At 33.5% G+C, this 25,777-nt stretch overlaps 3 protein-coding genes and 1 pseudogene across 4 annotated transcripts; 2 read left to right on the forward strand and 2 right to left on the reverse strand.

Annotated features, from left to right (window-relative positions):
* The window catches only part of LOC105136597 (ABC transporter B family member 21-like), an 8,255-nt pseudogene extending 4,118 nt beyond the window's left edge, over window positions 1-4,137 (reverse strand).
* A 5,836-nt stretch (window positions 4,138-9,973) lies between these two features.
* On the reverse strand, window positions 9,974-11,891 carry LOC105136613 (HXXXD-type acyl-transferase family protein). The gene is made up of 2 exons (XM_011042023.1): window positions 11,212-11,891; window positions 9,974-10,884 (listed from the first exon to the last, which is right to left on the reverse strand). Exons 1-2 carry the CDS (start codon window positions 11,623-11,625, stop codon window positions 10,027-10,029), a joined length of 1,272 nt encoding a protein of 423 aa, XP_011040325.1. The 5' UTR covers window positions 11,626-11,891; the 3' UTR covers window positions 9,974-10,026.
* A 1,974-nt stretch (window positions 11,892-13,865) lies between these two features.
* On the forward strand, window positions 13,866-17,233 carry LOC105136624 (two-pore potassium channel 5-like). Its single transcript, XM_011042034.1, has 2 exons — window positions 13,866-15,405; window positions 16,796-17,233. The coding sequence occupies exons 1-2, from the start codon at window positions 14,402-14,404 to the stop codon at window positions 16,941-16,943; spliced, it is 1,152 nt and encodes a 383-aa protein (XP_011040336.1). The 5' UTR covers window positions 13,866-14,401; the 3' UTR covers window positions 16,944-17,233.
* A 5,013-nt stretch (window positions 17,234-22,246) lies between these two features.
* Window positions 22,247-25,735, forward strand: LOC105136632 (uncharacterized). Of its 2 annotated transcripts, none has more exons than XM_011042047.1 (3): window positions 22,247-22,514; window positions 22,872-23,311; window positions 23,535-25,735. In XM_011042047.1, the coding sequence occupies exons 2-3, from the start codon at window positions 22,941-22,943 to the stop codon at window positions 25,432-25,434; spliced, it is 2,271 nt and encodes a 756-aa protein (XP_011040349.1). In that variant the 5' UTR covers window positions 22,247-22,514; window positions 22,872-22,940; the 3' UTR covers window positions 25,435-25,735. The 2 variants fall into 2 exon arrangements, with proteins under 2 accessions (XP_011040349.1, XP_011040358.1); XM_011042056.1 differs by lacking the exon at window positions 22,247-22,514 and adding an exon at window positions 22,719-22,737.
* Window positions 25,736-25,777: the final 42 nt, after the last annotated feature.

A 25,777-nucleotide genomic window follows, 5' to 3' on the forward strand; every position in this document is an offset into this window, starting at 1 on the left:
CAGCTGATGCGATGTTCTGAACCAACTGGGAAAGAGAATCTCCGACCAGAGCACGCACTGTTGCTGCATCCGCTGACAGCCTAGCACCAATGGCTCCGCTTGAGTGCTCAGGGTCGTCGAACCAACCGACCTCCATGTGAACCACCTTCTCAAAACACATAGATCGGATCCTTTGGATTAATTTGCAACCGGCCACCGAAAATAAGTATGTTTGTGTTGGAGACACCACAAATGATGCCAGGCCAAGCGTCATAAACATAAGTGCCCAGAACTTGGAATCCTTTCTCAATTCATCAGGTGGTTCAAAAAATGTTTTAATTACGCTGGAAAGTAGCAGACCGTAAATCGGAAATATGACCCCATTGAGAATTGCAGCTATAGATCCAGCAATCAGCACTGGAACCTCTGGCTTGTTGAGATACGCAAGGCGGCTGATCGGGACATCTGGAGCTTGTTGTGTCTGTGTAGAAACTTCTAATTCCGATGTGGGATTATCAGGGACATTTAATCCAGTAGGCAAACCAAATGACACTGACAACGAGTTGCGACTGCTATGTCCTACACCAGATGATCCCCGACTTATGGACCGTTTCAGTGAGATTCTTTGACTTGACTGTCTTAAGGACTCTGCAGAAAGAGCTGACTTCTTGGGGTCTTCTGTTTCTTGTTTGGACTCTTTGTTAACTTCTTGTAAGCGTATAAGCTGAGAATAAGCTCCTTCAGGATCCTTGAGGAGTTCCGAATGTGAACCTGATCAATCAATGAAAAGGATATTTCACATAATGTATGAAAATCCAGAAAGTTCCCTTAATCCCTCTTATCCAGAAGACTTAAACAAGTTCTGGAATTAATCAGAAAATTACCCTAACTAAGATTGTAGATTGCAGAAATGATTTGGCTGCAGAAAATGAGTGCGTGAATCATGATGGTGCAGCATAGAATATATATCTGCTACGTGCCTATGTGAAACTAGGAAAATAAGTGGGGAGGTTTCATAAAATATTAAATAAAACGTATGATGTGTATAAAAATCCTTAACATGACTGAAAATATCAAATATTTTGGATCCTGGATCTATAGAGAATATGTGGCAGTGCAGAGACCAGAAAGTTTACAGCAAAGGAATTTCTCCGCAGGATCGCGAGATATTTTGATGTTTCTTCATATGATAATCATGCATGCTTAATTATATACCTTTCTCAACCATCTTCCCACGGTAAATAACTGCAATCATATCAGCATTTCTCACAGTGCTCAAACGGTGGGCAACAATTACAGTTGTTCGATTGACCATAATCCGGTCCAATGCCTCCTGTACTATCCTTTCTGATTCTGCATCAAGTGCGCTTGTAGCTTCATCCAAAAGTAAAACACGTGGATCTTTCAGAATGGCTCTTGCTATGGCAATTCTCTGCTTCTGTCCCCCAGACAGCTGAGTTCCATGTTCACCAACCATGGTGTCTATTCCCTGGATACAATAGTAGAAACCAAATTAGATAAAAAAAACTGAGGCGATCTGAACCTCCTCCTCTCCAAAACATAAAAAAATGACACCACCAGAAATTTGTGGAGAGGGAACCAGTTTAAAACCTGAGGTAGTTTATCGATGAATTTAGCAGCATTGGCAAGTTCAGTTGCAGCTCTTATCTCGTCAGTAGTTGCACCATCTTTTCCATATGCAATGTTATCCTTGATGCTGGATGCAAACAACACGGGTTCTTGGCTGACAAGACCAATTTTCTCCCGAATCCACTTGAGCTGAAACTCTTTGAGGTTAGTGCCATCTATGAGAACTTCACCAGCTTGTGGATCATAAAATCTCTCTATCAGACTGATCACCGTTGACTTTCCGCTTCCACTTTGTCCAACCAATGCGGTAGTTGTTCCGCTAGGGATGAAAAGAGAGAATCCAGAAAATATCTGCTCATCTGGTCTGGCTGGATAAGTGAAATACACATCCCTCAACTCTACATCTCCACTGATGTCATCCAATATCTTTCCCCTTGTATCCGAAGAATCTATCTCTGGCTTTCTATTTATAGTCTCAAACATCTTGTAAGCTGCAGCTTGACCAGCTGCAAACGCTGTCATGCAGGGAGATGCTTGCCCTAGGGACCTGAACCATTCATATGATTAAACCATAAAATTAAACAAACAAAGAATTTTTTAAAGTGGATATTGCTTCATAATGGAACTCACATAGAGCCGGTTAAAACAGCAACAATCACATTAGCCACATCACCCCCAGTGTATCCTTTTTCCAAAATCATCTTTCCACCAAACCATATTGCCAAAGCATAGCTGCAGAAAATAAATAGCATAACGATGCCAAGACCTAATCCAGCAGTAAAGCCTTCTTGAACACCAGAGTTATACGCAGTAGCAAGAAACTTCTTGTAATTACTTATGGCTTGCTTCTCCCCGGTAAATGATGCAACCTGGATACAACTTAAACAATTAACATTATATAATGAAATTTTATGCAGGCATATCTTGTTCTTTATATGTAAACGTACTGTTCTAATTGAACCAATAGCCTGTTCTACTACAATCGCTGCTTTAGCGTAAGCAGTTTGTCCACGAGATGCCATCCTAGCTATTATGATGGCCAGTCCTGCCCCAGCAATCACAAGCAGGGGAATGAGGATAGCATGACAAGAGTAAGTAGCCACCCTTTAACAAATGCAACGATGAAGCCTCCAATGAATGTTGATACCAGCTGTATAAATTTCCCAACCTGCACGAACATTACGGGGTATTTAGCCAGAAACAAATATAGGCAATATGGATAAAATTCAGAGTGCTTTTTCCATCTGATAAGAACAGAGTTGTACCTTTTCACCCATAGCATCTTGTATAAGAACAGTGTCACCAGACATTCTACCAACAACCTCTCCAGTGTTTGTTTCCTTGTCAAAAAAGGCAACGTCTTGCTTCAGTATGGTTTTCAAATATGTACCCCTTATCCGAGCAGCTTGTCTCTCTCCCGTGACCATCCAGCAAGCCACCTCTGACAAACAACAAGAACAAGTTTATAAATCCACAATGCTTGATGCGTTAAACAAGTCCTTTGTATCTGTAAGGTAGCATTGTTGAGTTAATAAAGTACTTACGAAGAAATGATGCTACAGCAGAACCAATTCCCAAGTAGACAAAATTGAGAGCCACCTAAGAATAGTTCGTAGCATATCTATATCAGAAACTGAGTTCCAAAAATTGAATTGTACATCTTCCAGAGCAGAAAGAAAGGTGCATAACGTTACTTATCCTTGAAAGCATTTCTTTCGATTGAAACAGGCATATATGTTGATTTTTTTTACCTTAGTAACTGAATCCACAACATCTTTGTTATTCTGGTTTTTTCCAAAAGAATTAACCAGATCACCAAACAGTATTGACATAATCGGAAAGGATGCTCCATTTCCAACAGCACCAATCGTCCCAAGGATCATCAACAAAATATCTGTAGAATCCGCAAATGAAAAGAGCTTGGGAAAGGGAACGGTTTTAGTTTCCTCATCTCCTTTACTCTTCACTGGCTCTTGTTGGTCCCCCCTTCCACCAGAACTCTTCTCCTCCACCTCCAGGCTTTTTGATGTGCTCGCCTCATCCACACTCTTATCACCATTTCTGCCGTTCTCGACAGCCATCGCTCGAACCTCAATATATTAATCTAATCCTCAATTTGCTCTCAGAATATGCAAAGACTTGTATTGCAGCTGCAAGAGAGCACAAAAAATCAGCAACTGTTAATGGAGGTCATTTGAATACAACCAAAGATTAATAATAATAATAAAGGATCAGAAAATGGGAGACATTCGTTTTTAGTTACCGAGCTGTTCAAGAAAAAAAAAATGGCACCTAGATTGACCACCTATTAGTTTGATCTTGAAGTGATAAATCGAAGTAGTCTTCAAGTAAGATGAAGGAGAGACGGGATAAATATATGTTAAACAGAAAACAAGATTCCAGCCCATTTTAATTAATGAAAAAACGCGCACAAAGAGCGAAGGAGGGAGGGAATTTACTTACAGAAGAAGAAACGGAATATGGGAGTAGTTGAACTTGAAATAAGAAACAAGTCCACAGACAGAGATATGAAGTAGTATGATGTACTGCTGGTTCTGTGGCTGCTATGAGCTGTTGGATTTGGGTTCCCTTTTATTAATTCAAGGGCTTATATAATGGGGAGCAGTCCTGCTTCCTTTAGCTTCAAGCGCACGCATCGTTTGAATTGTCTTAATTCCCGTTACCTCGTCAACTAGTCCACATCTTTAATGTTGTTTATTCATGGACACCAAATGCTATACGGCATCGGCAAGCAACGAATCTATAATGCCACGTGTTTGCAGCGTGTTTCATGTTATTTTTTTAAACAAATATTAAAGTGTTTTACTTAAAAAAATATAAAAATAATATTTATTTTATTTTTTAAAATTTAATTTTGATATTAATATATACCACTAAATAAAATTTAATTTTTACAAAATTTAAATTTTAATAAAAAATTTATATTCATCTTCAATGCAAACATACTAAAATTTTTAATATTATAATTATAAACCATGATATTAATTAATTATATTGATAAATTATGACTTTTAGAAGTATGTCATTTTATCATAAAAAATTCTGATATTATTTTGTTATTTTATTTTCAATACTAATTACCCGAATCTTTTTATTTATTTTTCTTAATATTTTACATGAAAAGGTGGGCTGTTTTGTTAAATTACTAAAATTATTTAAATGGGAGTTTCAAAGATTAAATGTAAAAAATTAAAAAATAAAATAAACCTTCTTAGCTTCTTGTATTAGACCAATTTTTTTGGTGGCATCAGTTCAATTTAACTCATGTTTGGTATTGTATTCCAAATGGAAATTAGAAAAATTTTGAATTTTGTATTTCAAATAATTTTGAAATTATTTTTTTATATTTTGAAATTATTTTAATGTATAATTATTTTAAAAAAAATATTATTTTGATATATTTATAAATAAAAATATATTAAAAATTAAAAGTTATTAGACCCCCTGAAACCGAATTGACTAGAAGCAAGTTGTATCTATGACATTGACAAAAAATTAATGATTCAGTTTAACTATTTATTTAGAGTATATTTGATAATATAATTATGATTATTTTTTATAATATTTTTTATTTAAAGATATATTAAAATAATTTTTTTATGTTTTAAAAATTATTTTTGATGTTAGAGCATAAAAATAATCTAAAAATATTAAAAAATATTAATTAGAAATAATAATTAATTAATTTTTAAAACACTTTTAAATTAATATTTTCAAACAGACGTATTTCAATTTTGAATTCTCTCGCATGTTGGATTTTCTTGTAGCAGAATCTTTAATTCAACACGTGCCAAAGAAAGAGGGGAGCTTTTCACGTCTTCTCAAACAGAGTTTGGATTTTTTCTGCCGTGGTCATGAAGAAAAGGTTTTCTTATGGCAGCTAGTACATACAATGAATTCAAATACTCAACCACTCTTAGTCAACGTTTACTTTTGCCATTAAAAAAACTAGTTTTTATTTTTTTAATTAATTTTTTGATATTTTAAGATTATTTTGATATAATAATATAAAAATAAAAATTTTAAAAATAAAAAAATATTATTTTAATATATTTCTATTTTAAAAAGACTAAAAAACAACTGTTATTATAATTATAGTATTAAATATTAATTCAGTTATATTTACATGCATATGATATTGTGATATAGAGTAGTTTTTAATTAAAAATATATTAAAATATTTTTTTATTTTTTGATATTAAAAAATTAAAATTATTTAAAAATACTTAAAAAATTTCTTTAAAAAAACAAAAAGGAAATTATAATATAAAAACAAACACTTGTTACATCTCATTGATAAATTGCGATGCTTGGAGACCACCGTATGAACGGGTTTCGATTGGGTTTGAGTACGGCTTTGAAGCAACTTCATATATATATATATATATATCTTCTCTAGCATTGTGTTTTATGCTTTCTACCTTAGCTGACCGTCATGCTCTCTTGAGCACGTGGTTGCGGCCCATATAGATTTGCCAAGAATAGTGAGCCTTTGTTACGAAATATGATGATTAATTTAAATTTAATAAAATGTTAGTGGATAAAATTAAAAAGAAAAGCTAAGAAGCATTTAATGAGAAGAAAAGATGCATGAAAAAAAATGCAAGATAGAATTAAAAAAAATCATCTCCTTTACTATTTATATGAACAGTGAGCGAGGGAGGCGGGGAGGACTCTAGTTTATTTAGTGTTGTAGTAAAATCAAATCTTTGAGTGAAAAAAAAAAGAAAGAAAAGAAAATCAATTTGATAGTATTTTCACTGTTTAGAAATACCATTTATTTTAGTATTTTTGTTAATTTAGATAAAATAAAATAAACTTGATAGAAATTATAATATCTTAAAATCATAGAAGAAAAACCCATTAATTAGCTATTTTACCTTTTCTCTGTTGCGGGTCATATTTGTTTTTCAACAAAAAAAAATTATATAAGCTTTTCCTGTGGTTTTTTTACATAAAAAATATTATATATAAATAAAAAAGCTAATGAAAACATCTGATTAAATAAATTGAAAATCATCTTTACAAACAAATAAATAAAAAGTCATTAATAATAACTAAAAATAAAAGTAAAAAAATTAAGAGACATATATAAATAAAAATATTTAATTTTATAACATGAAATATTTATATAATTATGTCTATTGAATTTTTTTATTAAATTTAAATTTTTTATTCAATCAAACAATGATAAAAATACATACATAATTAAAATTAATTGTATTAAATAAAAAATTATGTAGAACTGCACATATTAAAAATATTATCTCATATAAATAAAAAAGCTAATGAAAACATCTAATTAAATAAATTGAAAACCATCTTTACAAATAAATGAATAAAAAATCATTAATAATAACTAAAAATGAAATTAAAAAAAATTAAGAGAAATATATAAATAAAAATATTTAATTTTATAACATGAGATATTTATATAATTATGTCTATTGAATTTTTTATTAAATTTAATTTTTTATTCAATCATAAAAATAAAAATAGATACACAATTAAAATTGATTGCATTAAATAAAAAATTATGTAGAACTGCACATATTGAAAATATTATCTCAAAATAAGTATTTTTATTTTTAAAAATAAAGCTCATATATATATATATATATAAATATATAAATAAATTATATATGAATTAGAATGATATCTTTAAAACTTAAATACATACAAAATATTTTAAAAATGTTTATTAAAAAAGGATAAATAAGAAAAATAAAAAATCACAAATAAGGGACATTAATTGAAATATAAATAAAATTATTATTTTAAAAAATACATATCAAAATAATTTATAAATTAAAATAAAAACTAAAATTAGAATAAGAAAAATAAGAAGAAAAAAAAGATAGTCTATGTGACACAAATGCATTTAAAAAAAAAAATCTAAAGGAAGCAATTTAAAAAGCCCTGACTAGTTTTAATAATTTTTTAAAAATTAAATGGAAAAAATAAACAACAATATTTTGATCTATTATTGTTTAATATTCTGTTTAATTTTTATATTTTAAAAGTGTTTTTAAAAAAAATTAATTTTTTTATTTTTTATTTACTTTAAATTAATTTTTTTGATTTTTTAAGATTATTTTGATATTCTTATATCAAAAATAATTTTTATAAAATAAAAAAATATTATTTTAATATATTTTCAAATAAAAAATAATTCAATTACACTTCCGAACATGTCTATTTTGCTGACATTAACGTGATCCCTACACTCTTACGTATTAACCTGCACTGAGCTACAACACGCAACTGTAATTAAAATGATTGAACAATTAATATTTATCTGAAATGGTTTAGTTGGTTTGATAACAAGCAGCCAAGGCCATCGACACAACTAGTGGCCTCCCTGTTCGAAAGGGAAACACAGAGCAGCCCCCAGTTTCCTTTAGAGCACCTCCAACGTAAGATGTGGCATTGGATGATTGGAAGCCTTATTTAAAATAGAGTTGTGTCTTTCTCACAAGTACACGTACTGTTGTTAGAAAAGACAATGTTAGAGACAATTCTTACATTATTTTAATAATTCAAAAAAGTTATAGTATTTTTAAAACTACTTTTCTTATGTTTTTTTATTTTTAATTGTGCTGTCAATAAAATAAAATATCAAGTAAACTTGAGAAATAATTAATGTTGCAATCGCATATTTGTCATTTATATGTATATATTTATCTGGGTATAATTTATTTGTTTATAGATTACCCGAATAAAACATATATATGAGTGTGCACATATAATAAGCTGGGTTAAAAGGTTATGAATAATTTAATATAAATTATATATATTTTTAGTATACTTAACTGCTTTAAATATTTACAGACAGTACATCAATCAGTTAAAACACTGTTTTTTTTAAAAAAATTATTACATAGTACAGTACAGTACAACAAAATAATACCATTTACCGGTATATCATAAGAACTTATTGATACTAAAATTATTTTTCCACTTTCTGAATTTTGAGTTGAACTTTAATTGAGAGGACACGTAGCTCTGTTGCCCAATCACAAGGCTCTTGTGCTAGCAATCCAAAGTAGTTGCCTTCCCCGCAGAATTCTGATGTTTAGCACCACGTTTACACTTAGATGAGGTTGGCGGTTCGCTGGGGAGAGGGAACTTTCCAGCTCTCAATGACAATGAGATATTAAAAAAATGATATTATTTGTCAACCTTTTTATATATATTAAAAAAAATGGGTGGCGCCTCCTTTTTTCAGTTTGGTCAAACATCATTTTGGTCATTTTAGTTTTAAAATTACTTGTCAGATTCAAAACTTTATTTTTATTTTATTTTGGATCTTAAACGTTAAAGAGAAGAAAGAGTTGCTAGATTAGAGAGAGAGAGAGAGTTGAAAACATGACGAAGAAACTTATTATTATTATTATTGGTGTTAAGGAGTTTTATTTGTGTAGGAGAGATTTATTTAGATTTTATTTTTTATTTTTTATTATTATTATTATTATTATTGGTGTTAAGAAGTTTTATTTGTTTAGGAGAGATCCATTTAGATTTTATTTTTTATTTTTCTTTTTATAAAAAAATTAGGTCGGGTGTAAAAAATTTGTTTTGATTTAAGTTGATATTTATTTTTTAATCAATTAAATGGTGTTTTAATTCAAAAAAATTAATTTTTTAATATTTTATAATATTTTTTAGATGTTTTGAGCTGGAAAAATAGGTTAAAATAATTTTTTTTTACTCTTAAAGAGTTGTTGCTTAATTTTTTTAGTATCAATGATGGTTGTAATTTGTGACAGTCTTTTGTCGTTTTCTTAAAAAAAAAACACTATATGGGAGGACTATATATATATATATTACAAAGAAGTTGTATTGCAATCGATATTAGCATCCCTTATTTCTCTAACATTCTAGTTTGAATTTTTTTATGTAAAAAAGAAAAGAAAAGAGAAGCACAAGCAAAAAAGAAAAAAGAGAGAGTATATATATTTTTATCAAACTTAACATGATTGTGTTAAAAGCATGATATGGTAAGTAGTCGACTAAGACTATTTTTTATAATATCTTAAGAGCATAATTCTATATATAAATAAATTGATCCGGGTGTTACGCTCGAAGTTCAAACTCAAAATTGAAAAGGTCCACACACCTTTTTTCTTGATCAACAAGCAAAACGGTGATTTTCAGAGGCTCATCATTGTTCCTCTATTGCGAAAAATGTCAAGTTTCAATCCATTGATAAAAGTTTGGGCTGATCCGTATTCTTTTCAAGGTTGTGCCCGAAGCCCGCATGGAAACCATACCTGTTCAAGGCTTGGTCCATTACTTCTAGTCTATCATTTTTTAAAGAAAAAAAGATGCTTAAACTTCATCGATCTTCCTTTATTTCATAGTTAACAAAAAAACACACAAATTCAGAGTAAAACATTTATTGTTTTATTTTGTAAAATTTGCATTTGCAGGAATTCAAATAACTTTCGTCATTTGATCGATGAATGGTTGGCGATGGACCTCTTCGACACACCATGTCATCAAACGGATGCCTTTCTTCGGCAATGGCAGGGATCCAACAATGCCAACAGGAATAATGCTCGACCCTTGAATTGGAACAATGTGAACTGGAGGACCCCATCCATAATCCACCTGATTGAATCCTAATCTGCCCCATTCTGATATAAACAGTGTGGTGTAGATTAGCGGTGGCGCAAACGGGTCCTCTCCATTTTTCATACAGTCACCCTTCAAATACTTGGAGAATTCTACAGGTAGATTACCCCTTGCTTCTTGTATTAGCTTTATCACCTCAACATTTGATGCTTGTGCTAGTGTCTCACTTGAAGTTGTGATTGTCACTGGGAAGAAACAGTTGCCATAGAATCCTTTAGGCAACGGAGGTTCCAAGAGCTGACGACAATTAGCAAAGAAAACAAGCTTGACCTCAGTATTTTGCTCGAAGTTTACAGCTAGAGTTCGGAATTTCCAAAATGTGGCCGCGACGGCTTCGAATGTGGAGCACATTTGACTGGTTGAGTCATGAAATTCTGTCTTGATTTGTTTAATTTGATCAAGAGAAATGTCTATGTTGGCATGCTGTAGCCTGTAATTGGGCATTGCTGGTGGTAGTATTGGCAAAGTATTCATCTTTTCTTGCTGGGGTGGGAGCGGACAAAAGTCTCTACACCACACTGGTGTGGTGCTTGGATGCTCAAGGCCTCTAGCATTCTCCCCAACAGCGTTGAGGAATTGCGCAGCACCAAGGCCATCACAGATGGCGTGGCAGAATATGAGTCCAATCACAAAGCCCCCACATTCAAATTGAGTAACCTGAAAAGGAAAAATTAGATAAACAATGGATGCTTCAATTGCACTCGTGTTCTATATTCCAACAAAACGCAAGTGTCTGTAATAAATGTTCTTGGCTGTATATGAAGGACTTGTTACTTTTCCATCAACCTTAAAAATCAATATAACTTAATGTATCAAAGGTTTTTTCTTCCTGTTGAAGGTCCTGTGTGGAAAGTAGTCCTCTCTCATCCTCTGAGTTCCTCCTACACGTGCACTTGTATTGAAAGTTTCAAATTCAACCTCGTGATGTTCCTGAGGGACTCTGGCGTATCAATATCAAATGTACATGAATCTTAGAAACCATACCTGCATTTGCACAAGAGGTTCTGTCCCTTCAGTTTCAGGAACATAATCCGGAAGCAGATCATCATAGGGGATAGACATGACATTATCAAAGTAACTAACAGTGTCGAGAGTACAATTAGCTGATGCCTCAACGAACCATACACCCTGTGCAGAACATTCAATTTGAAGCTGACCCTGGCTGGACTCTTTAAGCCATCCTGCAAGAGGGTAATACGGAACCAATGCCTTGGACAAGGCTTCTTTGATCACCTGTGCTGCTTCAGGACCGTGCCTAAACACGTGTAGTGTTCGAGCATTGCATCTTAGCACAGGCAATCTGTCAATGACTGAGAGATCAAGAATGCCGGATGGTGTCCGCTCAAGCGGCCTAATCAGGCCTCGGCTTGATCTGATTACGGAGAAAGCCATGGGCATATGATTGCTGATAAGGAAGCGCTAACAAGAACTGATGTACAATGTCATAACATAACCATTACCTTTTATACAAGGAGCGCTGAATAGATAAAAATATAATCTGCTTGGCTTTAAAGTCTAGTTTCGCTTTGACAGCAAGAGAAGATAGGTAGCACGCTTGGAACTCGGAAGATGTCTCAATGAACTCTCAGTGAATAAAGAAAGTAGCCCATCCTTACGCCTTGGTCACTAGTGGAAGAAATATATGAGGGGATGAGGTATGTCTAAAGGAACCTCTCCCCTCTATTATTAGCTCGACCATTGTATTGAATTTCCTGTTTAATTAATTCCAACTTGTATCTCTGCAGAGGGAAAACAGAAGAAAAGGGCATCACCAGCATTTCTTCCCGTTGAAAGCAGTCCAGGTGCTCAAAATCACTGCCCCCCTCACGTCTGCCAAGTGAATGATTTTTTAATATTTTTGGTGAAGTACGGTGCCTTTTTAAAGTTAAAGGTAGGGCAGAGGCTTCATGGACGAGTCTGGTTGCCTTTTAAGGAAAGGAAGGGACGGTATCAGGAGTCTATTCCCAAAGTCACTATAAAACTTCCTTGTCAAACGAACAGATTAGTATATAAAATACAACGAGATCTCCATCACGTCTCGAAACTTTAAGATCGATAAAATATGTCTGTCGAGTGTCGCTGGCTGGGACCTCTGCAGACTCGATGAGGTAATGTCTCGGTGATCTTTATAATGACGGTGCTGATAAGGAGAAGCACTTATTTTACTCTTAACCCCAAGTGGCCAAGTGGCCTACTTGTTATAATAAAATGAAGATTAAAGTGCTCAATCAAGAGTAATCCAATCTCAACTCTCATGAAGGTTGACAAAAAAAAGACTGCGTGTTTTGGTGCTAGTAATAAACTAGCTTGGCTCCAATTCTTGGCTCCATGTTGTTGCTCTTATCAAACTCTCGTTGAATTTTCTACGTTGGAAAATACTTTCGCGTGTTTAGGCAGCCAATTCATAGAACATAATAATCAGTAGCACAAATATTGAAGTGACACCCGAGAGCACGCAGTCCGCCCCCACTTTCTTCCATGGCTGCAATGTCACGTGAATGAGTTGTTTGAAAGTTACTTTTATCTAATTTTGTGAATGAGTTGTTTGAAAGTTACTTTTAACTAATTTTTTTAAAATATTTTTAAATCATTTCAATTTCAACATTTCATTTCAAAAATAAATTTTACGAATTAAAAATATTTTTTAAAAAAACAATACCTAACACATTTATGTATACCAGTAAAGGAAAAGAAAAACGTGGAGAGTGAGAAAAGGGCAATAATTATTGGCCAGTAGCAACGCTTTATAAAAAGCCATCCAATCCTTCGACATCCTGTGAGCGAGCGATGTCCCTTTTTCGCAGTTACAGCTAGGGATTTACGTAAACAACAGTAGATTTGATCTATTCGATCAGATATCATGCCACCTCACCTAGTTCTTGAGTACCCAAGCGTAAGCTCTAGATCTCATCTGATCCACGTTCTTCATGGATCCTCTCTCCTTCTCATGGCTTCACTAGCCCGGTTGCATAACATCGAAACCCAAACTCATCTGCAACCACTTCAGCCATGGGAATATGATCTTGAAACTGTTCATAATTTGTTGGATGAATTTATCCAAAGAGCTTCCAAATGCCCTTCTTAGCCTTCTTCTCCTACTGCTGTTTGTGGGATTGATTCATCTTTCAATCATGCCAATGGGGGTAGTGAGGAGAGAGCAGTACGGAAGGTAGAAAAACTGAACCAGCGGCTAGAGAGGAGAGGCCTTGAAAAGTAGAAAGAACCCTAAATTTTTATTTATATATGCTCGGTACACATGTAATTTTTTTAAAAAAAATTTAAGATTATTTATCTAGTTCCGTAGGGTTCTGGATCGGCACAATGCAGTATCCATACCTGCAATATCATATGAACTCGAACCAAAAAAAAAAAATCATATTTATTCCAATTAATTTAGATTAATATCCATCAAATTTGAGTGAAATTCCTATCCTTGATTCCACCCTTTTTAATTCCAGGTTACTTAATTTTTAATTGAATTGCATCATGTATTCATGTAATAAAACTTGGTTGATACAGCTATAATTTTAATTACATGAAAATTATTTCAAAATATTAAAATAAATAAATTTTCTCAGAAATATTTTTGCAGAAAAATCAAACAGTGCCAAATAAAACGATCTATAGACACCCTCTCCTCTCTCGTTAGTCAATGACTCGCCTTCTTTTCAAAAACAAAAAAAACAATATTTCACCCCAAAAAAAAAAAAAGACTCCCTTCTTCTTGCTGGTAAATACAATATCAAATTCACAATACGTGTAAAACGAGGGAGACATGATTCAAATGCTCATCGGCAGATGCAGATCTTCATCCTTTTCCCATGAGATTGGAGATGTAGTAGCATGTGCCGGGTTATTCACCAGTCAAAGTAAAACCTGACGCAGAACCCACGTATGGCTAGCCATGACAAATTGAGAACTCAGCATCGATAAGAAACATGACATTTTCTTTATGTCCATCTGCCTGTGAGTGGGGTCATTGCCACCGTAAAATAGACTGCTCTCCAGTCATTATAGACTTGATAACCACAGGTTAGCCTCTCAGAAAGAAAAATGAAAACCCAGTAGAAGTCTCCACCTCCTTGTCCACCACTAACGCGCTCTCTCCTTGTCCAAAGCAAAGTTACGAACAAATTTTTCTTCGTCTTCTTCTTCTTCTTCTTCTTTTCTGGAGATGGAGAATGAGCCTTTTCTCGGCAACCAAACAAGTTACAAACCCCAACCCGTTATCACTCTCACTCAGTCTCTTTCAACCCCAATACTATTCCCTGAAATCCAAGATGCCCCACAAACACCATCCACTTCTCCTCCTCTTCCACTCGGACCTCCGAATACCCCTTTCAAGAAACCCGGCACTCTTCACAGGTGCAAAACAGCTCCTGCTATGGTTGTCATGCGAGAGTTTCAACGAACAAAGCCCCAAATCCCTAAACCACAACCTGATTCTACCTCTATAATCAGGCAAGCCACTTTCTTGCTATCCATGTATCTGCTTCTTGGAGTTATTATCTACTCTTTCAACACTGATCACTTCTCGGGTATTGAGACTCACCCGGTTGTTGACGCTTTGTATTTCTGTATAGTCACTATGTGTACCATTGGTTATGGTGATATAACTCCTTTAACACCAGTGACAAAGGTCTTTGCTTGTGTGTTTGTGCTAGTTGGGTTTGGATTTATAGACATCTTGCTCAGTGGGCTAGTTAATTACGTTCTTGATTTGCAAGAAAGCATGATCTTGACTGGCATTGAAATGGGTAAAAATCGAAATCACGAAGGCTTTTCAGCTACTGATTATATCTTTGATGTTAAAAAGGGAAGGATGAGGATAAGATTGAAGGTTGGATTGGCACTTGGTGTGGTGGTTCTGTGTATTGGAATTGGGACCTTGGTTTTGTACTTTTTGGAGGATCTTGATTGGATTGATTCAGTTTATTTGGCGGTTATGTCAGTTACGACTGTTGGGTATGGTGATAGGGCGTTTAAGACCTTGCCAGGGAGGTTGTTTGCAGCAATTTGGCTTTTGGTTTCGACATTAGCGGTAGCAAGGGCATTTCTTTATTTGGCAGAGGCTAGGGTTGATAAGAGGCACAGGAGGATTACCAATTGGGTGTTGCATAGAGATATTACTGTGGAGGATTTGCTTGCTGCGGATATGAACAATCACGGTTTCATTAGGTGAGGCTATATATTGATCTCTTGCTTGTTCTTATCTGTCCAACTGCTTTTATTTCTGGATATGTATAGCTCTTCTTGTTGGGAATTTTTTTTTAATTAATGATATGATAATTTAGGTAAAAACAAATCCTCAAAAAATTAACTAGGCTATGTATTGAATTCGGGCTATTCTAGTTGGGGGGCAAATTGCTGAAATATGTATTGTGGAGTATATAGAAATAGCTGATTAGTACCATGTGTGTGAACACGTAGATGGAGATAGCTTCTTACCTGAGAGAATAAGTAATCCGCTTTTTACCAGAAGTTTAGTAGCCTATGCTTTGAATTGGGGGCAATGTGTGATAAGATGGAATCTGGATGAAATGCTGCTCTAGGAGATGGATATCGAAAGTTAATTAAACTCTTCTTTTTCTGTGCTAACTATCCTCAATAATTACTCTCAGATTGTTGGGTGGGTTGAGCATTGTGTTGATGCGAATTTTAGACAAGCAAATTCTAGTCAAACTGCTGATGTATTATGTTCCCAAACATTGAAACACAGATCAAAAGTAATTAAAATCTTAAATTCCTCTTGTTTATGAGCCAAGTTAACCTGGTTCTTGCCTTCTAATTGTTAGTGACAGGCTCATGAATTGAGGACAGTATGTGATGGGCTGTTGTCTTGTGAAGTAATTGCTCTATTGGATTTGGAGACCTTTAGCATAGTTAGGATGGTTTAGCATATAGCATGTCACATTCTAAAACCTTTCTTGCTTATTTGCATGAAGGTCTTTTGAAACTTCAGCTAAACATGATGTGCTGCAAGACAATAATCTATCATAGTCTCATAGATTGCATGATCTCAGGAGACTCGACGGTATATGTTGCCAATAGGTTTCGTACTGAAATGGAAAACAACATAGGAGAGCAGGTTGTCTGATATTTATGACTCCATTAGTATTTAAAGATTGTGGATTTAAACGTGTAAGGTCACTCTTTGACTAGTTCTTCTCAAATGATAAGTTATATAGTATTCGGAGTAGTTAGATATTTTTTATCCAAATACTTTTGAGTTGAAAAGGCAAGGGCTCTTCATAGCTGCTCCAAGCCATCATGTGATGTGGAACATGTGTAGATCGAGATGCTAATATCAATCAACTCCTCTTAGCTTCCTAATATCTTCCTTCTTTTGTTTCTCATGACCTATATCATTGCAGACGATGTAATTGATCTGTTTTCAGGGTTTTACAATGGATTCTCTTTATGGGAATCATAATATGTAATCTGGCACGCTGGATAGAGCCTCTATTGATTCATTTTGTTTCTTTGTTTTTCACAGAAAATTAGATATGCAGTCTTTCAATCTAGATAGAGCCATGATTCATTTATTTTTCAACCTTTTTTTTTTCAGTAAATCAGAGTACGTAATCTACAAGCTCAAAGAAATGGGAAAGATTGGCGAAAAAGATATATTGCAGATCTGCAATCAATTCAGCAAGCTTGACCCGAACAACCTGGGAAAGATAACTTTGCCTGATCTCTTGGAGAATCGATTGTGACAATTAAGCACATAGATCAGTCTTTATTTTTTGTTTTCAACAGAAGACTTTGGAAATGCCCTTTTATTCCGGGAAGTGCTGGTAGGCAGAAATCTTGGCATCAAAGTTCACTGGTGCACGTGTACATTTTATCTTCAATAGTCCTAGCAAAAGATGCATTAGGCTGCCTGAAGCTGTTGAACAAGCAACTGTACAGTCATGGAGAGTGTAGATATCTTAGTACTTAGATTCTTGAAATTGTAGTGATCTCGAAATTGAAAAGAAATAGGGAGAATTTGTTACAGGGACAAGTTTTTTCACTCAAAATTTCAGCCTCACACGGCAGTTCGAGCCCTACTATACCAGTCTTTTTTTATTTTTTTTGCTTGTATTTACTTGTACCTATATATTTCGCTTAAGGTTCTCGCATTTTAACTTGTCATATGCAAGCGGAATTATCAAAAGCAATAAAACAAAATAGTACATAACATATTCATGAAAATTCTCAACCTTTTATTATTACCTCAACAAAATATATATATGTGTGTTATGCATAAAACTTGTATGCTACACAGCAAAAACTGTCATTGCTTTCAAACCTATTTAAATATAAAATATAATATTATGAAAGTTACAAAACCAAGTTGTCATCTATTTTTCATGACATAAGAGGTTTTTTTTTTTAGATTAACGTGGATGTCCTGGTCAGTTTATGTGCACCACGACTAATCTCATGGGCTCTGAAGTTAACGACTATGTAAGCCTCCAGTGGCCATCATATGAACAACCAAAGACTCGAACCTGAGACCACAGAGAAAGCAAACCCCTTAGTTTCAAGTCTTTACTTGTCATCTATTTTTCATGACATAAGAAGACAAGTTTTCCTCAATGTTCTCCATGGTTTTAGTTGAGCAATTATTAGACAGTTTCTTACATGTTTCATGAACTTAGTGACTATATAGAATATTCTTAATCATACCCCATGTTCGACAACCCATCACTATGATCTAAGCAATCCTCCTCCCAACTAGCTATTTCTGAAAGCCATCGAAACTTCCAAAAACTTTGCTGCTACTTTCTCCTACAAGCTGAATACTGCCAGCCTTTAATGCCAGTCCTGTTGTGTTTTGTGCCAGCTTAAATGATCATTTATCCGAGTCCCATATTCATGTCAAGCCAAGAACCTCATGGCTTGCATGAACCGTTGCAGGCTACCTGCCGGGTTCGATGCTATCATTGGAGGCTGACACTGTCTTTTACTGTCGAATTCTCAGCAAGGTGCACTTGTGGGAGCGCCCTCGACCTCCAACATAATTATATATATATATATATATTGCGGCATGTTTATGGAGAGATTAAAGATTATCCAATGATATTATAATTTTCAAACAAAATTATATTTTTTTATGATGATATTAACAATTATAACTATATATAAATTTAATATAAAAAAATATTTTAAAACTTCTGCTAAATATACAATAAAAATAATTTTTTTATAGCATTTTCTCAAAATAATTATTGTATTTTAAATCCCCGGCCATAAAAAAATTCATAACCTCACATTTAAATATAAAAATAATTTAAATAAAATGACAAAAACACAAAAACTAAGGTCAAATCTTGTAGTGAACTTCATATATTTTTCTATTTACTATTTACATTGTAACGACCGATTTATATTTTCCAATAAAATTTAATTGTCTTGAAGGTAGGGTCTAATGCTATGATTATCACCACTACCATCATTAATAATAAGGGTAATAATAGCAATAACAATACTAATAATAATGATAATAATAACAAAAATAAGTAATACTAGTTTATTTTAATAATAATAGTAGTAGTTATAGTAAAATTTATAATAATTAAAAAATATAATAATTATAGGAGGGAGAAAGAAAAGGATAAACAAAATATTGATGATAATAAGAATATTAATAATAGTAATAGTGATAATAACAATAATAATAATTGTAATAATAATAATAATAATAATTTTTAAAATAATACTAGTACTGTTTGTATTATTATCGTAAATATTACTATCATAATAATAATAATATTAATAATAATAATAATGATAAAGCTAGTATTTTAAGTTATAGATGAGGCGATAACAAGTGCGGTGGTTATTATTAAGTGAAAGGTTTTGTCAATCATATGAATGGAGGCAAGTATTATAAGGACCGGTTTAGGAAAAATAAAATAGTTTGTACATGTATTTTTTTTATGGGATACACTTAAATGTAAATACAATTAATTCTATAATTAATATTATTTTTAAATGTGTGTTTTCAAGTTATTCTTATCATTCACCACAAGCTTAAGTATATGAATTTTATGTAAGGTAATATTCTGTAATTTTACATACACATTATGTAATTAATCTTATATATGTTTTAGGATGTACTCCTGATTTTTTGTAAATAACGCGACATGAAGATTTCAGGGAGATTTTTTCTATAGAAAACTCTATTGGAATTTTGTTAGAAAGTGGAAAATCCTCTCCTTGATAATTTGATATATATATATATATATATCAAACTTTAAAATGGCTGTCATCAGAAAAGGCATTTAGTCTAAAATTATATATGATTTTTTGGATGATGGAATATTTTTGTTGTGGCGTGGCGCGACATGAAGATTTTAGGGAGATTTTTTCTATAGAAAACTCTATTGCAATTTTGTTAGAAAGTGGAAAATCTTCTCCTTAATAAATAGGGAATCGAATTAGTTAAATGTTGCTCATAAGTGATAATAAAATAAAATAATGATAATATATACTCATTTGTGATCTCATGCCACATGCAACTATTTTAGTTTTTCATTTAAGTAGATTAGGTGTTTGTATTTCTAGCCATAATGATAACATATACTCAATTTTTTTTTCAATTTGAAATAAGAATAAAAAATTTATTTCTCCAATATAAACTCTATTTTCTTATTAATGCTTCTCTTGATTGTTTTAATGAAAATATTTTTTAAATTGCAAGCACTAGTTTCTAAATAAAAATCCATCATGATAAATTAAAAGAAACATTAAAATAAATTCTTATTATTTTGAATATGATTGAAGACAAAAAAAAATGGATAAATGTGATAAACTTATAATAACATCTATTAATATATATATATATATATGTATGTATATTTATATATATGTATGTATGTATATAAACATAAATTTTATGTTAATTGTATATTCATTAGCCTTTTGTTTCATATTAGACACATAATAATTGAAAAACAAATATTAACATTCCTATAAAAATCCATAATATTATTTTACGAACATGAAAAAACTGAATGATAATTAAAATATAGTGTTAAAAAAATATAATGCATTTAAATGTAAACCTAAGAAAATTGGATCCAATAATTTATTTTGTTTATTTTTTAGTTTTTGAATTTCAGAAGGGTAAAAGAAATTCATCAAAAAATAAAGAAAGATAAATAAATTTGTTAGTTGGCCATATTCCAGTGACAAGAAAATATCAATTTTTTTTTGACAGATTTAATTTGATAGGATGAGTTTTATTAATATTTTTTAAACTTTTATCTTGCTTGAAAAAATAGATTGGGTAGAGAAAAAAATTTCAATTTGATTTTATGTTTTTTTTTGAAAAACTTAAAGATATTTAGAGTTGAGAGATTGATTTATTAAGATTTTAATAATATCTATAAATATTTTTTTAGATTAAAATAAGTTAGAAAAAAAATTTAAAGCATAAAAACTCCACCCTAATTTTTGAGCTTGGGCAAACAAATGAGGCGTCTTCTTCGTTTTGTTTTTTCAATAAAAAGATGGGTTTGCCCATTAAGAAAAAGAGAAGGAGAGAAAAGGGCCGATCACGGTGGCTATGCCTCGTAGGCCACGCCCATCCAACCTTTTATTAGTTAGGTCGAGTGCTAGGCCTGGAATCTTTTGTATTTTTTTTTTTTACTAGGCCTGGAATCTTTTGTATTTTTTTTAAAAAAAAATGTTAATTACAAAAACTAAAAGGAACCATAAAGGAAGACAAAGGAAAGTATGTAGGCCAAAAATAACTTTTTTGTATGAATTTGAGATTGATTGTGCGGCTTCTCTTTGTTTTATACATTAATCCTTCTTCTTCTTCTTTTTTTAATTTTGCTCTTCTCTAATAAATTATAAAAAAATAGTAAATTTACATAAAGATGCAATTGGAAAAAAATGATGATGAAAATAAAAAAAACTTTTAAATATTGTTAACTGCTGTAGTAAAATGTCTACACATTTTAGTCTGTTTTGTAGCTATAATTAATTAAGGTTGTACCTAATAATGATAGTAGTACTAAATTGCTAACTTGTGCTATATTGTACATATGGTGAATTTTTTTAATGTAAGAAAAAAATATATAGGAATACTAATGTTTTTTTTAGTAGATTTTTTAAAATTATATAGAGATTGACTCAATATGAACTGTTCAACTTGATGAGTTTAAAAACAACTTGAATAACCGATAAAAATATAATTTGACTCAAAATAAATATTTAAGATGATATTTTTTATATAAATTTTAAGACAAAAATATATTGAATCAATTCAAATCAGCCGAGTTAACTTATTAATCTACATGACAAATTATGAGATTATAATAACCTTATAAAAAATAAATTAAAATAGATTATAAAGTTTAATTTCTAATAAATTCAATGTGAAAAATAAAATTGAAAACAAAACTGAATTAAAAAAAATAAAAAAATAAAAAATAAAATCAAGAATGTAATTAAAATTAAAAAAACAAACCAAAAAAAGAAAACAAAAATACTCAAATGCATAGTATAGTATCTTGTGAATAGAAGTAAAAATAAAATCCCCTCGTCTTTTTTGTTTCTACGGCCCTATTGAGCCGTGACAATAACGAGGGATTTAAAAAGGTGAAGATAATTAGACGATGCAAGCGCAGAAGCGCAACTAAAGTGGCGATCTTCCAGCTTGGACACCAGCTGGTTAGTTCGTAAATAGTCTCTCCGGCAGCCCTGCATTGGGCAGTGAACTGAATCTCCAGAAACCCCATGTCCAAACAAGAACCATCTCTTGTTTTCTGGGACAGTTTCCATTCAAAACATTGTTGCTTTTCCACTGCGACTGGAAGAGAGTCCTGATTGGTGATCTACCAACACAATAATAATAAAAAAAAGCAACATGGTCTGCTGCATTCAATCAGGCCCATAATTAGATTAGAGGGTCCAGCTCTGCACCCTTTAAACCGACACAGGCCCAACTGTAAAGCCCACAGACAGTGAAAACGAGGAGCAAAATTGTCCTTTTATAGGTCAGCCACTCTTGTTTTTGGGAATTTGCGTTTTCATCCTACTCTCCATTTACTTTTCAGAGAGGAAAAGAGAGAGATCCCCAAAAGTCCAATTCGTAACCCCAAAATTTCCAAACAATCCCAAACCACAATTTTATTTCAATTCACCTCCTTCACCATCAAAACCCAAAACCCACCTTAATTCAAACCCTTAAACCCCCCAAATCGTTAAATCTAGGGTTTCCTTTTCTTCTTCGATGGAGTAAAAGCTAGGGTTTTTGGCTGCCTCTTGCAATCTTCGCTTCTGGATCAGTTTGTTTTTCTCTCTCTCTGCTTTCTCTTAATTGTTTTTCTTTCAAAGTTATTATCTTTCGGTACTACATTGCTTTCATGTATTGAATTTAGGTACTGCGAAACCCGTTCTTATATCTGCCTGCAATTTTTGTTTCATTGTTTGCAAGAAAGATTTTTTTTTAATTAACAATTGCCTAAAATGCTTACAGATTGAATTTACAGTATACTTCTGTTTACATAGGTCATGAGTTGTTTAGATTTGTGTCTTTCAAATTTTATAATTTTGTTACTGCTACCAATGTCTTGTTTATATATATTAATTGGATGTACATTTTCCCTTTCTAGTGGTTGATGGAATTTATTCTTTTTGGACAGATTATTTTCTTTGGCTTTATTGAATTCGAACAGTTGACTCTCGCTGCAAATAACCGGAAAGAAAAGGCCATGAATAACCTTATTGTGATATGTCAGTCTGGTGGGAAGTTTTCCACTGCCAGTGATGGTTCCTTGTCGTATGTTGGTGGAGATGCTCATGCTATTAGTGTAAGTCGTGAGACTAAATTTGATGATTTGAGGTCGGAGATGGCTGATATGTGGAAGTATGGAGCTGATTCAATGACCATCAAGTACTTTCTTCCCAATAACAAGCGGACTCTGATTACTATTTCAAGTGACAAAGACGTCCAGCGTTTTCTTGATTTTCATGGAAACTCAGGGACTGTGGACGTTTTTGTCATTAAGAGTGAAAGCTCAACAGCATTAGCTGCAGTTACGCCTAGTACAACTGAAGCCACACCTGTGCCTCCTCGTAAAAGGTAACTTGCATATGTTCTTGGAATGCGGATGTTGAAGGTTTATGTTGTTTTCCTCTGTTAAAAGGTTCACCTGGCTTCTGGTTGTATTTAGAGGCAACAGGGTCTGACATTTAATTTTAACTGTAATGAGATGCAGCTGACCATGTGGATACAATGGTTTCCAAACTGATTTAACTGGCATACTTGTATTTTTTATCATATTAATGCATGATTGGTCTTGCAGGTCCACAAGGAAGAGAGTGATCCAACAAGAGTATCCTCTCAATGTTACACCTGTCGCTCAAGCTCCTGCCCCTGCTTTTCTTGCTTCTGCTTCTGAGAATGCTGGGCGATTCAACTCCTTGGCTACAGTACCCACTGAAATTCAGAGTGTTGGACAGATGAAACGTGTTAAGTTATGGGAGAATTGCATAACCGGCCTTCACCAGCAGTTTAACAATGTACGTGAAGTCCGTGATGCTTTCCGCAAGTATTCCATTGCTCAGGGATTCACGATCAAGTTTAAGAAAAATGATAGTATGCGTGTAAGTGCCAAGTGTAGTGTTGATGGCTGTCCCTGGAGGATTTTTGCATCAAGGTTGTCTACCACACACTTATTCCGAATTAAAAGGCTGAATGAAATTCATACATGTGGTGCTGGTACCAGTACAGATAGTCATCCTCGAGCCTCAAAGAAAGTAGTGGAAGGTATTGTCAAGGAAAAGTTGCGTGATAGTCCTAATGTCAAGCCCAAGGAAATTGCTAATCAAATTCAGGAGGAATTTGGAATTGAATTGAGATATTCACAGGTTCGACGTTGGATGGAGGCTGCCACAGAGGAGATTCAGGGTTCTTACAAAGAGGCGTACAACCAATTACCATGGTTGTGTGAGAAGATTGTAGAGACAAATCCAGGTACAGCTGTCTCTCTTAACACCAGGGAGGACCAAAGTTTTCATCGGTTATTTATTGCCTTTCATGCTTCACTACATGGTTTTCAGAGTGGTTGTCGCCCCTTGCTTTTCCTTGACACTATGAGCCTGCAATCAAAATATCAGTCAGAATTGCTGACTGCAGCAGCAGTGGATGGAAATTATGGTATTTTCCCTGTTGCTTTTGCTATAGTGGATGTTGTGAATGATGATAACTGGCATTGGTTTTTGGTACAATTGAAATCTGCACTTCCGACACTTCAGCCAATAACATTTGTGGCGGATAGACAGATGGCACTAGGACAGTCAATTTCTGTGGTTTTTGAGAATTCTTGCCATGCTTATTGCCTTCGCTATCTGTCAGAAGAGCTGAAGAGGGATCTTAAGGGTCCATGCATTCATGAAATTATTGGTGTCATCGTTGGACATCTTTATGATGCTGCATATGCTCCCACACTTGATGCATTTCGAAAGTGCATTGAAAGCATCAAGAGTATTTCACCTGAAGCCTATGATTGGATTTTGCAAAGTGACCCTGAAAACTGGGCAAACTCACTTTTCCATGGTGCGCGGTACAACCATATAACATCAGGCATTGCCGAGTCATTTTACAGTTGGTTAACTGAGCTCGCAGCATTACCAATAATAAAGATTATTGAGACCATTCGCCATAAGCTGATGGAACTAATTTACACTCGAAAGGTGGAGTCAGATCAGTGGCTAACAAGATTAACTCCATCCGTGGAGGATAAATTACAGAAAGAGATTCTCAAGGCACAGTCACTTCAAGTTATGTTTTCACCTAGTAACACTTTCGAGGTACAAGATTTCCTGGGCGCAGTTAATGTCGTTAACATAGATGCATGGGACTGTAGTTGCAGGGAATGGCAAATTAACGGTTTCCCATGTTTGCATGCTGTGGCAGTGCTTCAGCACATTGGTAGGGATGTGTATGACTACTGCTCCAAGTACTATACAACTGAAGCTTTTCGTTTAACATACTCTGAATCAATAAAGCCTGTTCCAACGGTAGATAAGCCTGTGCTTGGAGAATCATCAGAGGTTCAGGTAAACCCCTCCCCTCTTCGTCGTGTCTCTGGCTCTCCCAAGAAGAGAAGAATCCGGTCAAGAGGAGTGGTTAAAAGGCCACTGCATTGCAGCAAGTGCAAAGGTGAAGGCCACAATAAAGTATCGTGCAATGTTGTCTCGTAGATGAATCATGTTTATAGAGTTGTAACTCAATTTTTATGTCAGATAGATCGTTATAAGGCTGCCTGTTTAGCATAGGGATAGGTTAGATGGAAAATTAGGTTGCACTCTGATGTGAGTGACTTTTAAGGGTGTGTACTGTTGTCGGATTGTGCAGGCTTTAATTTTAGTGTGGCACTTGTTTTGCATCCCTTGATTTTGATGACAAACCCATGTTTTTCCTGCCTTCTGGTTTCTGTGGTAGCCAATCAGAATATACATTTTAAGCCATTTTTGGCAGACGCAAAATTACATTTTACTATTACTGGGTTGTCGTAACAGGCATGGTATGTGCATGAAACTGGTT

Source organism: Populus euphratica, unplaced genomic scaffold, assembly GCF_000495115.2.
Source record: "Populus euphratica unplaced genomic scaffold, PopEup_1.0 scaffold2.1, whole genome shotgun sequence".
NCBI lineage: Eukaryota > Viridiplantae > Streptophyta > Magnoliopsida > Malpighiales > Salicaceae > Populus > Populus euphratica.

Excerpts from the sequence above, each read along its gene's own strand:
- LOC105136613 (XM_011042023.1), bottom strand. The coding sequence starts at position 11,625 with ATGCCCATGGCTTTCTCCGTAATCAGATCAAGCCGAGGCCTGATTAGG. Across the intron at positions 10,885-11,211 it reads AACCTCTTGTGCAAATGCAG|GTTACTCAATTTGAATGTGG; the intron begins GTATGGTTTCTA and ends TTTCCTTTTCAG.
- LOC105136624 (XM_011042034.1), top strand. The coding sequence starts at position 14,402 with ATGGAGAATGAGCCTTTTCTCGGCAACCAAACAAGTTACAAACCCCAA. Across the intron at positions 15,406-16,795 it reads AACAATCACGGTTTCATTAG|TAAATCAGAGTACGTAATCT; the intron begins GTGAGGCTATAT and ends TTTTTTTTTCAG.
- LOC105136632 (XM_011042047.1), top strand. The coding sequence starts at position 22,941 with ATGAATAACCTTATTGTGATATGTCAGTCTGGTGGGAAGTTTTCCACT. Across the intron at positions 23,312-23,534 it reads CCTGTGCCTCCTCGTAAAAG|GTCCACAAGGAAGAGAGTGA; the intron begins GTAACTTGCATA and ends TTGGTCTTGCAG.